The 13835-nt window shown below is 37.6% G+C and overlaps 1 protein-coding gene across 11 annotated transcripts in view; it reads left to right on the top strand.

The window, feature by feature from the left end:
- The window catches only part of ANK2 (ankyrin 2), a 273390-nt gene that overhangs the window by 170103 nt on the left and 89452 nt on the right, over positions 1 to 13835 (top strand). For all 11 annotated transcript variants that reach the window (XM_047855596.1, XM_047855597.1, XM_047855606.1 and 8 more), the window contains 3 exons: positions 3445 to 3642; positions 9134 to 9232; positions 9938 to 10036. In XM_047855596.1, coding sequence (XP_047711552.1) covers positions 3445 to 3642; positions 9134 to 9232; positions 9938 to 10036 — 396 coding nt within the window. The remainder of the gene's footprint in view (positions 1 to 3444; positions 3643 to 9133; positions 9233 to 9937; positions 10037 to 13835) is intronic.

Raw genomic sequence — 13835 nt, 5'->3', positions numbered from 1 at the left:
AATGGGATACATTATATAAAAAGTATACTCTGTATAATATTATATATTTCATATATAAGTATGTTACATATAAATGTACACAACTTTGTACATATAACTACACATATGTCTACATATATATTTATACATTACATATGTATGCATATTTTATTGGTACAAATATACACTAACAATAAAATACTTAAACTATCAAAAAAGGAGGACAAATATTGATAATTATGCTTATCATTCTTATTCCTTGATACTCTTTTCTTAGTAATCTCATCAATTCTGTATTTATTTGATGTCTTTCTTCCTGCTAGATTATAAATACTTGAGGACAGTAATTATGTAATATTCATTTATATATTCCTGAATTACCTCATACAGTATTATGTGGGTTCTCAATACATTTATTTTTTTTTAATTTTTTATTATTTATTTATTTTTTTTTTCAACGTTTTTATTTATTTTTGGGACAGAGAGAGACAGAGCATGAACGGGGGAGGGGCAGAGAGAGAGGGAGACACAGAATCGGAAACAGGCTCCAGGCTCTGAGCCATCAGCCCAGAGCCCGACGCGGGGCTCGAACTCACGGACCGCGAGATCGTGACCTGGCTGAAGTCGGATGCTTAACCGACTGCGCCACCCAGGCGCCCCAGTTCTCAATACATTTAAATGAAAGAATGAAGGCTAAGAAACTATTTCAATGGAATAAAAATATCTGCTCACTTAACATGCCAGTATTTTTTTCATGAACTTTCCAGGCTGGCCATTATCAACATAGATATGAAAGATTTCATCAATACTCAACAATACTTTAACTCTTCCTATGTATAAAGAAAGGATTGTGGTAAAACATTGTTCTCTTCCCACAAGAGACTCTCAATCTACTTGGGAGAGAAGATCTAAATTATAAAATAATCTGTATGGTTTTGCCAGAGAGACAAATATATCCCTGATCTCTAGCCTCTATGGTGTATGGTCTTAGCCACATGCATGGAGTCCAGAAGACCAGGTAGAGCAATCCTCTCCTCCAGAGTTCACAGTAGGATGGGTGTTCAGGAGACTCCTCTGGTATCTTCCACTCATCCACCCCAGCCTGTCAATGAGCATGAGTCCTCTGGGACTACTCCAAAAAGGCTTCTTGGTTTGGACCCTCACTCCCATCTCCCCCTTTTTTTTTTTAAATTTTTTAATGTTTATTTATTTTTGAGGGGGAGAGAGAGAGAGAGAGAGAGAGAGAGTGAGCATGAGCGGGGGAGGAACAGAGAGAGAGAGGGAGACACAGAAGCTGAGAGAGAGAGAGAGAGAGTAAGCATGAGCGGGGGAGGAACAGAGAGAGAGAGGGAGACACAGAAGCTGAAACAGGCTCCAGGTTCTGAGCCGTCAGCACAGAGCCCGACGGGCTCAAACCCATGAACCATGAGATCATCACCTGAGCTGAGCCACACAGGCACCCCTCCCATCCCCACTTTTGACTATTCACTGCAACCACCTGTCCCAGCCACAGACATAATCTCTTGGGCCTTAGAATCTGTTTGCTTCTTTCTACCAGAGCCCAGAGCTTTTCTAAGTTTTTATTGGATTTTTTTTTTTTAGTTATTTGATTCCAAAAAATGTCACTGTACATGAAGTATGAGGGCTCTTCAGATCTTTTAGGTCAAGTATCTACTGGACAGTCAGATCTCTTATATTGTCAAAATTGACACTCTCTTTGATGATCTCTTATGTTGTTTTGATAAAACCTGCTGTTCTCATCCACATAAGTCTCTGACTTCCTAACCTTGGTAAATTTATTCTGATAATTCATCTAATTTGCGTAGAGCCTATGTGCAGGGATGGGAGATGTTTGGATGGAAGAAAATACACTACAGTGCCAAAAAAAATACTAAACTTATATGGTCCATAAAAATTTATGTGTCCTTTAAAGGAGCTCTTGGTTCTAAGTGCAGTGTTCTAGAACACCTGAAGCATCTGGGACCTGTGATAATATCATGAAAAGGCTTCTAAGGAGAGTTGCCAGATTTCCTCAGCAGCTGAAAGGGAAATATCATTTATTTGAACTGAAAGAGACCTACTTTTACTCGGAGAAATGGGGGGCAGAGTAGGTAGATAACATAGGACGTTGAGGAACAAGATTCGATGATGGCATATAAAGACACTTAAATTCTGAAAACTACTTTTTATTTTTTGGTTCCCTTTGCAGTTAGGCTTCAGGAAATAACATAACCTAAAATGACCTCTTATGATAAACTCACAAGAAGCAATTGATCGTTATGCGGCCTTTACCTTCGTTATAACACAGTTAATGTCAAAACCACCATTTTTAGTTTCTATTACACATTTTTCATGGAAAATTCTACCAGAAAAAGAAAATTCTACCTTTGAAAAAAGAAAAGGAAAGGGAACAATATAGGTTCCAGACTTACATTTGTTCCACGGGTCTGTTTGTTGTTTCTTTTAACCAAGTATAGGGTTTAAGGTGTAGCTCTTGTCAGCAAAGTCTGAATTCCTCTGGTCCTCTCTACAAACTCCCACACAAAACTAGTAGCCTCATGTGTCTATTTTTGAGCTCACAGGTTATAGAGGCAATGGAAGATCTAGGATTTTACCTGGCCACAGGATTAATATAAGCTAGTTTTGTTTTTTTTAAATATCTTTTCCATTAGAATGCAACCGCTTAAATACAGGGATTGTATCTTGTCCACCTTTATATCCTCACACTCTGCGTGGCATGTGCTAGCTACTTACTAAATAGCTATTGAATAAGTAAAAAGTACAATCCAGCTAGAAGCATAGTCGCAGGAGTGTTATAACAAATATACAATATAAAATATACAATACAAAATATACAATATAAAATTCCATTTTATTCTGTACTATTAAAACTGTATCCGAAGCATAGCATTTAGTTCTGGGTAGCACAGTTCAAGACCAGTGTTGACAAACTAAAATCAGTCCAGAACAGATCCTCCTTAACGGAGAGGTCTGGAGATGGGGCTTCTATCAGGAATAGTTGAAGGACTCGGGAAGTTTAACCTGGGAAAGAAGAGTAAAGGGAGACATGAAAACCATCTCCAGGTATTTAAAGGACAGTCATAGGGAAGAGGAACCTGGCTTATTTTATGTTGCTCTGCAGGAGACAACCTATATTATAAAAAGAGATGTTAAGCTTTGGGGTTTTTGTATCTATACCTGTCTTACAGTAGAATGGGTGCCTTTTGATGTTGGTTGTAAAGATATGAGTGGGTGTTGTTGGATGGGAACTTTAATGGGTAAGAATCTAGATCTACTGTAAACCCACTTTTTAACTTTTCTATTGATTACAGATTCTTATTTCCTATTGAATATATATTCCTACTTGAATATATATGCAAAGATATATATTAAGGCAAGTGTTAAACTTACGATGTATATATGTTTTTGTTTTTGTGTTTTTGTTTTTTTGTTTTTTGTTTATAGAATGGCTATACTCCTTTACATATTGCTGCCAAGAAGAATCAAATGCAGATCGCTTCCACACTCCTGAACTATGGAGCGGAGACTAACATTGTAACAAAGCAAGGAGTAACCCCACTCCATCTGGCCTCACAGGAGGGGCACACGGATATGGTCACCTTGCTTCTGGATAAGGGAGCCAATATTCACATGTCAACTAAGGTATTCTGTTTTTGCCTCTTGTTTTAGCCAAGAGTCTCTCAGATGAGTGTAAAGAGAAACCAATCAAAGATAACGTGTAACAAAAAATGGGGGATATATTAAAAGGAAATAGAGATATCTTATAGAATTCAAGGACAGTAACAGTCGAGTCTTCCGATGAACAAGAAACCACAAGGAAGCAAGAAGCGGACTCTCTGCCTATATGGCTACATTTCTGAATCTTGACTTTTCCCTGTGAGTCAGTTTCATTTACCTGTCTCTGCAGATCTACTTTCTCTGCTTCTCTGTGAGCAAAGTGATGACCCCATAGCTCCGAAGAGGTAACATCACTTCAGTTTAAGAAGTCAATCCAGATTGCCATAGTACCTGCCGGTCATAATGCCAAATTTCAGAGAGAGACAGTAAGAGTGAGGGATACAGAGAGAGGTGACAGTTCTCTGGGATCTGGCCCAAACAACTGCTTCTAAGCTGTTGGTCCATGGCCACTACCCAAGCCATTCTGGAGCCTGATTGAGCATCAGAGGCACCTGAGAGGTTGGGGGGTGGGGACAAGGAACTCGCTAGAAGTCTGTATAGCCAACTTCAGCCTAGCTTGGGTAGTTGTGGTGGTGGTGGCCAGGGAATTAGTGTTTTTAATAAAGAACTGCAGTCATTTAAGCCTTTCTCCAGAAAATGGCTCCTGAGGACAAGCACATTAACTGTAATAGAGCAACAGTTAGGAAGAAGAGGAAAAGATATTATTCAAATATGAAAATATTTGGACTTTACAAGTACATGTCTGTCTGTACATCTCCCTCTTTCTCTCTCTATATATATCTATAACTCAACCTACCTACCTGCCTGCATACCTACCTACCTATCTATGTAATGTATAGTAAAACATTATACTTACATATACTCCCCTGGAGCCAGCTGCTGAGAAACTAAAAGTTGAAGCCTATGTTTATAAGTCAGTTCATCATTTATATATTTATTTTTATTTTTTTAAGTTTATTTATTTATTTGAGAGAGAACAAATTCCAAGCAGGTTCCGTGTTGACACAGCACAGAGCCTGATGCAGGCCTCTGAACCCACGAACTGTGAGATCATGACCTGAGCTGAAATCAAGAATCAGACATTTAACGGACTGAGCCACCCAGGTGCCCCAAGTTAGCTCATCATTTAGATCTCTTAATGCTTTACGTAAGACAAGTTATAGGTTTAGTGAAAATTAAGTTTCTTAGGATTTTTCACAAACGCACAAATACAGTGTTTTCTACATCTCACCGTTGAGCTAATTAATGCTTTTGGAGACTCAGTTGTAAATTGGTCTTAATAACATTTATCAATAGGTTATGTAGCATTATGTTCTTTAGAAATAACTATGAAAAAGACAGTTGTCTTGAATGCCTCTAGAGTCCTTTTCTGTGTCTTTATCACTCAGAAATGCTCCAGTAAATCCCTTACCCTTATACACTTCTCTGTTCTCTATCCAAAGTCCTCACAGATCCTTTTTTATAGCCAGAAATAACTATAGAGTTAGCTCTCCAAAAGATATTTATTTATATTTTAGCATGAATGAACATGATTAAGCCTTACATTCAATGTATCAGCTGTCATTACAGTCTGGGGCATGGATTTTCTTGTGGTCATCTAAACCATGCCATTCAGGTGGTCATTTACCTACTGGGGCTATTCTCACTATGAGACCAATGGTAGAATACTTCATTTAACATCAGTATATGAAGAGGGTAGAGAGTTTTTATTGTCCATTAAAAACAAATACGCATTTGAAAATAAACACAAGAAATCCATAAACAAATCAAGCAAAATTTTGAGTAGAATGAAATTCTAGGCATTTCATGCAACTGATCATGCAATGCTTCTGATACTGCTATTTTTAATTTGTAAAAATGGTGTACTCATATCTGGAATCAGTTAACTATGTACTCTCTGATAGTATTCTTCTAAACGTATTACTTCCTTTGAGGGAGTTTTATCAGTCAGTCAGTGAATATTTATGAATATTTTTGAGTTGCATACTTCACAGTGAAGAAATATTTTCAATTTTGAACCACAAACTAATTATGTTATCTTCATAACAATGATTTCAATATTAGATTTGAGTGCTGTCCTAAATGAAGGTATGATGTATTTGTCACTAGAATAAAACTTTAGGGAATACGCTTATATATATCTTAATAATAATACAATATATAGAATCTATCTATAAAAATATAACCTTACCCTTTGGTTGGTATTATAATGAGCTAATGCAACTGCAGGTAAAAAGCAAAGCCAATAATTCATTTTTCTAAAGCCTTTGAAACATGCATATATTCTTTTGCTATTCAAGACCAACTGCAATCAATAATTTCATACTCTCCAAATGATTACTTCTCAATAAGAACTAAAATATAGAAATTAAATTACATTTCTTATCCAGTCACCATGTGATAATGAAAAAACAGTTGTAGAGTCCACTAGTGCATCTCAGGAAATAAGTTCCTCTTTTTGAAAAGAAGTCCTTCAACATCTTCTATTTTCTTGATTTATTAGAAAAGTTTTCATAATTTGATTTAGGTATGCAATTTTATCATAAAAAAGTGTAGAGGATTCTCATCTTGGCTGTTAGTTTGCAATCTTATATTGTAGAAAATCTATTCTGCAAATAGTATAGAAAACAGCAGATACATTTGACATGCCATTTAAAATATCTTTGAGATAGTTGATGATCATTTCCCTTCGTAGTCACTTCAATGACATTTTAAAAGACCAATTGTGTCCATAAAGAGAAATATTTTTATGTTTGCTGTTTTCATATGAAGAAACTCAAAATGAGGAAGAATCTTCTGTTTTGTCCTTATATTCATGTTGTTCATACTTTAGGACCGTATAGTATTTGTTTAGAAGGACATTTTGGGCACCTGGATGGCTCAGTCAGTTAAGCATCTGACTCTTGATTTCTGCTCAGGTCATGGTCTCATGGTTCATGAGTTCAAGCCCCACATCGGGCTCTGTGCTGACAGTGGGGAGCCTGCTTAGGATTTTCTGTTTCCCTGGCTTTCTCTGCCCCTCCCCAACTCACCCTTTCTCTCTCTCTCTCAAAACTAACAAATAAACTTTAAAAAAAAAAAGTCCTCTTTTTTCAAAGTTTATTTATTTATTTTGAGAAAAACTTAAAAAAAAGTCCTTTTTTTTTTTCAAAGTTTATTTATTTTGAAAGAGAGAAAGAGCGAGAGCGGAAATGGAGGAGAAACAGAGAAAAAGGGAGAGACAGAGAATCCCAAGCAGGCTCCACACTGTCAGGGCAGAGCCTGACATGAGGTTTAAACTCCCCAACTGTGAAATCACAAAATTAAGAGTTGGATGCTTACCCAACTGGGCCACCAGGCACCCCAAGAAGTGAGCACATTTTAATGCAAAAGGTCTATCTTCCATCTCATCCTGATGGTTTATAGAACTCAAAGCTGAGCTCAGCCAAAACTATAAGGATTTCAAAGCCCCAGGCCTCAAATAAAAAAAACTTCTCTCTAGTTGGAGAATGTTTTTCTCTCTGTACATTTATTTATTTTATTTTATTTTTTTAAATACTGTTATTTTTTTTTTCAACGTTTATTTATTTTTGGGACAGAGAGAGACAGAGCATGAACGGGGGAGGGGCAGAGAGAGAGGGAGACACAGAATCGGAAACAGGCTCCAGGCTCTGAGCCATCAGCCCAGAGCCCCATGCGGGGCTCGAACTCACGGACCGCGAGATTGTGACCTGGCTGAAGTCGGACGCTTAACCGACTGTGCCACCCAGGCGTCCCTAATTTTGTTTTTTAAAGGTCAGAGGACTTGTCCATTTCTAGGAATATTCCCTGGCTAGAGATCATGAATTTTCAAGAACATGGCTTAGCTGTCTCAACCTAACCTGACTGCAAATCCATGGTCAGGGGAGGCTGGTCGATTCTAATTGGATGTGAATTGGGAAAGTGGAGGTGGGGGTGGGAGTAGGGGTGGGCAGGTGGATGGGGGCTGAGAATTCAGAACATAAAGAAACTACCTCAGTATACAGCTGCAGGATGTACAGGAAGAGGATGCATATCCCAGGTATTTGAGCAATAGTAGGGGGAGAGAAACATGGAATGAATATACTGCTAACTAGCATACAGGGAAGAAACTTCTGTTCACTGATATATTCAAATACCTACAACACTTCATGGCATATGAAAGGTAGTCAGAAAATACCCATTAAATACACAAATGATTTAGGATTTAAAGGGATTCTTTTAATGTCAGTTTTGTTTGTTAGAAACTACTTGCACGTGTAGTGAGGCTGCCAGATTGTGGCATTGACTTAATAAACCAGTTTTTCCCTCTTATTTCATCTTGTATTAATTCATAACTGTACTTTAATTGCATATACAAATAATCAAAATATTTACTTGATGTGTATATGCCAAACATTTTACATAAAGCTGGCCGATTTATGGTGCTGTATATAAATGATGGGGTCACAGGGCGCCTGGGTGGCTCAGTCGGTTGAGCGTCCGACTTCGGCTCAGGTCATGATCTCACAGTCTGTGGGTTCGAGTCTCGCGTCAGGCTCTGTGCTGACAGCTCGGAGCCTGGAGCCTGCTTCCGATTCTGGGTCTCCCTCTCTCTCTGCCCCTCTCCCTCTCATGCTCTGTCTCTCTCGGTCTCAGAAATAAATAAACACAAAAAAAATTTTTAAAAAACAAATGATGGGGTCACTTTTTATTTAGTATTTAGAGGAAACTCCAAGATTGTATACTATCCTTGGTACTGGAGAAAACTGTTCTCAACTCATTTCCTGTAACCTTGTACATTTTTTACATTGAGACGATATTTTATTGATGAAAATACAGACTATTGCTACAGTTATAAAGTAGAAGTTGGTTGATTGATTATTTAAGGGAATAACTAATTTCAGCAGGTGTCACAGATGGATTTGAAATGAATGTTGGGGCGCCTGGGTGGCTCAGTCGGTTACGTGTCCGACTTCAGCTCAGGTCATGATCTCACGGTCCGTGAGTTCCAGCCCCACATCGGGCTCTGTGCTGACAGCTCAGAGCCTGGAGCCTGTTTCAGATTCTGTGTCTCCCTCTCTCTCTGACCCTCCCCCGTTCATGCTGTGACCCTGTCTCAAAAATAAATAAACGTTAAAAAAAAAAAAGAATGTTGTTTGGAAACTTATTAGCTGAGTTATTTTAAGCACATTATAATATAACATAAATACATCATATATAATATAAATATTTAAGTACATTATAAGTACCCAAATGTAGAAAATGTAATTTGTTGTTGAAAATGTTGATTAACTTAGAGAATATGTCATAAATGGAAAGACATATTAACTTTGAGGGTTTGTCTTAGATATCAAAAGTTGCAGGTTCTGGGAGACCCTGTGAATTTTCTGGGATTTTTTAAATAGATATGACATTATAGATGATGAAATATATTTTCTTTTCCAAATATACCCATTTGCTTCCCTTCTCTCTCTAGAGTGGACTCACATCTTTACACCTTGCAGCCCAGGAAGATAAAGTGAATGTTGCTGACATTCTTACTAAGCATGGGGCTGACCAGGATGCTCACACAAAGGTAAAGCAAATCACCTTGAATAGTGTGACAGGTTCTGAACTGGATGACTCCCAGTAGCCCCCATTTAGGTCACCCAAGTCCAAGCCCCTCTCCTCAAAAGTCCATCCTGAATTAATTATGACTCTGTTTTGCTCACAAATCTATAACGGTTCTCCAGTTTTGCTGGAATCAAGTCTAAATGGAGATGGTGATATCAGGACCCTTTAAAAGAGTGCTGGCTTAAGTCCACCCTCTCTCTCTTATTGCTTCTGCCAGTCAAGGCGACTTTGCTGTTTTCTTCCTGTGCCTACTTGCCTCCAAGCCCTTGGTCTTAAACTGGCTTTTCCTTCTCTATGCCATGAAACTTTTCAAGCCCACCTAAGCTACATTTTTCATGTATCTCTTCCACATCCGGCTATCAGACTCCATCTCTCATCTCTGTTTTCAGATTCAGTTATTTGTGTCTCTCTTGGGCCTTTGTCAGATGAAGTCACACACGTGTCTAATTCCCTTTGCTGAAGTTCCATGTGCTCTGGGATCTGCTTCAGTCCATATTTGTATCCACAGAAAGTGTCAATAATCTGCTAAGTAATACTTACACAGTGGAATAGAATTTCTACCCATCATACCATAGTTGAAATTCTACCTAATCCCTCTCTCCTTGAGTATTAACCATTAAGAGTACTTATTTATTTGTCTGTTTGTTTGTTTATTTATTTATTTTAGCTTGGTTACACTCCTTTAATTGTGGCCTGTCACTATGGAAATGTGAAAATGGTCAACTTTCTTCTGAAGCAGGGTGCGAATGTCAATGCAAAAACCAAGGTAAAATATGTGTACTCATTTTTATTTTCTATAAGCAGAAAGCTTCTGCCTTGTGGACACTTCACTAGCTCACCATAGCTACAAATTTACTTTTTTCTTTTTAGTTCTTCTGAAGTGATTTTGAATAAGCAATATAGTTTTGTACAATTGTTTGAGGCTTTTCATTCTCATAACCTTTGACAGCCAGGTAGGTTAGCTTCAGAACTACTTTTATTGTAGAGTTAAAGTAGCTCATATCCAGTTAACAATTTACCACAGAATACAATAAAAGCCTGTTAGAACACTTTGATATTCTGGCTGATTCTTCATGTTGTTTCAAGGCCTTGGCCTGCCTTCCTGTCACCCCCTCTTTCCACATGAAGAAATGTAGACATGCAGCCTAGACCCTGAGCCTTTCATTTTTTAAAAAAAATTTTAAACTAATATTTATGAAATGCAAGCTGTGAGTCACATATACATTATATATGACTTTATTTATATTAAATCATTTAATCCCTAAATAACCTCATAGTCAGATGCTAGTCCTAGCTCCATTTTACACTGTGAATTTAAATAACTTATCGAAGGTCACAGAGTATATATTGGAAGAATTGGAATTCATACTCAGACAGCCTGCCTCAGGGCCAAAGCTCTCAAAGCTATGGTATAATGATCTAACTTCTACATCGCTATAAGACATTAATATCAACTCACTCTACCTAAAATTTTATCAGTCATCATTCAGTCTCCTACCTGACATTTATTCCATGCTATGAAATCCTTCTCTTCAGTTCTCTCACCTAGTCATCCTTTTCCTTGTTTTCGAGTCTCTATAATGTGACCTGAACTAAGTTGCCAGACGACCACTTCATAACTTCCCTACAACTAAACTAGCTTATCAGTGCTTCACTTTCTCACAACAGTATTTTCCCATAATACGTCCTGTGAATAGCAATAGTGCTTCCCTTTTAAATGTGTGTGTACAACGTTTTTATTAGCAGTACATACCTCTAAATCTCTGTGTTTTTATTGGTGACACATGATAAAAGGTTGGGTATGTTCTAACCACCTCTTCTTCACCCTTGAGGGAAGGATCTCGCCCTCTAAATACAGAGGATATAGCTGAACACAGGACACTCAATATCATGTAAACTTTAAATCCATTGTATTTCACTTAAAAAAATGTTTATTACCCTGTGATACCTTTCGCTTGTTTCTCCCAACTCCCCACCCCCTGCCTCTAGCAACCATTAATTTGTTCTCTGTATCTACGAGTTTGGATTTTGTTTTGTTTAGATTCCGCACAGAAGTGAAGTCATATGGTGTTTTCTTTCTCTAACTTATTTCACTTAGAATGTTGCCCTCCAGGTCCATCTATGTTGTCGCACGTGACAAGATTTCATTCATTTTTATGGCTGAATGATTTACATTGTGTGTGTGTATATGTGCGATTGTATTTATTTTTTCATTCATCCATTGATGGGCACTTAGTTTGCTGCATATCTTAGCTATTGTAAATAATGTTGCAATGAACACGGGGGTGCAGATATCTTTTTGAGTTCATGTTTTAGTTTTCTTATAAATACCCAGAAGTGGAATTTCTGAGCCATATGGTAGTCCTATTTTTAATTTTTTGGAGGAACCTCCGTACTGTTTTCCATAGTGGTTGCATCAGTTTACATCCCCACCAATCCCACCAACTCTGTCACATTTGGACTATCACGTGGTAATGCTTAGTAAGGCAATGGTGTGTAAGGCCTGGGTTGCAAGTTCTCAAGGATAATGCAGAGCTGACCTGAGCCCAGATGTTTTTTCTAGTGGCAACTGAAAGGTCCTACTCAGCAAAACAAGGTTGGAGCATGACACCATACTTCCAGGCACTCAAATTGTTTCAAGGGAAAGAGAAGTGAATAATATAGCTACTGCTACGATGCCTAATGTAACTTGCAGCTCCAGGTTCTTTGGTCCAAAGAAATATGTAATTACATGTTTGCTCATTTAAGTTTATATATCAGAAATTCTTTATTGCAGCTATGTGAGTGGGCTTGACTAAATTAGTGTGAGCACATTCAAGAGTTTTCAAAGTCATCGTTCAAAGATGCTAATAATTAGAAACGTAAGTTTTGGAAGTTGGTCTTTTTATATCCTCTTAGAAGCAGAAGCACAATCATGTCTGTACATAAGCATATTTACAAATGAAAAATAGTTGTTTTTAAAATCATAACTACTACTATTGATATTTAAGATTCAAAACTTCTCATGTGACTCTGGGAGGAACAGCTGCTGCCTAGATTCTGAGCAGTTCTGGACTTTTCATGAAATTGTACTTAGAGATCATGTAAAAGGTCGAGATGAATTCTTGGGTATTAGCACCCAACCCCATTTCTGCTGAGTCAGATCACACTTAAGCGTACAGGAAAGACATTTTTTTAAAATGTTTATTCATTTTTGAGAGAGAGAGAGCATGAGTGCAGGAGGAGCAGGGAGAGACGGGGACAGAGGCTCCAAAGTCGGCTCTGCACAGACAGCAGCAAGCCCGATGCTCAAACTAAAGATGAGCTGAAGTCGGACACTCAACCGACTGAGCCACCCAGACACCCCCAGGACAGACATTCTTATTGGAATCCAGGTCTTCTGAGAGGAATAATGGTAGCTCTGCAATGAGACTTTGGTGGAACTTGAAAACAGTTACTGTAGACTTTTGTTAAGTGTGTCAATGTTGAAATAATATTTACAAGCCAGACATATTGTCTAGATAACGTCATTTACCCGCTTGGGGTTTGATATACAATCACATAGACATTTGGTTGAGAGAAAAATCTCATTTAAATTTTTCAAGTTTTTAAAAATTGAACTGTGTAGATTTGACTTGCTTCTGGAAGAAAATATTTCTTTTAATATGTCTTCAGAGGAGTGGACAGATACATAAATCAAAAGATGTTCTTTTAATAAACACTTCAGAATTTTTTTCACATCAAATGGCATTTTTGGAAAAGGATTTATGTTTTCTGCCTCACATCTCATGTAACTATGGTTACTAAAAATTTGTTTTGTTGCTGTGAAAATGTAAACATATGTACTGCCTTTCCCCTCAAACATTCATGATTTGGTATAAGAACTTAGAAAAGTGAACTTGTTTTATGGGACTATTAGTTGCTTAAAATTAAAATGAAACGCTATAACATCAGCTTGAGGTAACCCAGATTTGGTTATTTATATGATCAATTTGCGAAAAGGGTTTAGAACTTCAGCATGTAAAAGAAAATTTTCTTTGTGAAATATAGTGCAAAGATCATAGAATTCTTCAATGAGAAAGAAAAAAAAATACCAAAATAATGTTTCTCAGCATATATAACTTTAGATAAATCGAAGTTACACAGACAACACGTCTGATCCTTCACCAGACTTGAAATCTTGGCCATTCCCATTTTGCAAATGAGAAAATGAAGGGTTAGAGGGGTTTTGGGATATGCTGAAAGTTGGTAGAACTGGGTCAAGAGCTCCTAGCAGAATGGGCCCAAGACCATGGGTAAGCTGCAACCAAATGTTCATGTAAAAGTTTTTGAGTTCCTCCAGACTTCCCTAGCAAATATACTCATGCACCAGAAGCTTCAGGTAAAGGTTAAATTAAGTCAGGCCCGGGAGACATTTTCCTGGCTATGATGTCCATTGACAACTTGAAAAATGTGAGCTCTTGGGGGCAAGAATGTTACTCTGACATTAATTTATGGAAGCACAGTGTCTCTTATTTAGCACATAACATGTGGTTAGTAAATGCTTGTGGAACTTGATTGATACTGAAGAGGTGAACTAAATTTGG

The sequence above is a fragment of the Prionailurus viverrinus genome, chromosome B1 (assembly GCF_022837055.1).
Source record: "Prionailurus viverrinus isolate Anna chromosome B1, UM_Priviv_1.0, whole genome shotgun sequence".
Lineage (NCBI taxonomy): Eukaryota > Metazoa > Chordata > Mammalia > Carnivora > Felidae > Prionailurus > Prionailurus viverrinus.
The sequence above is the reverse complement of the archived record's forward strand: the minus strand, read 5'-3'. Positions and strand labels throughout refer to the sequence as shown.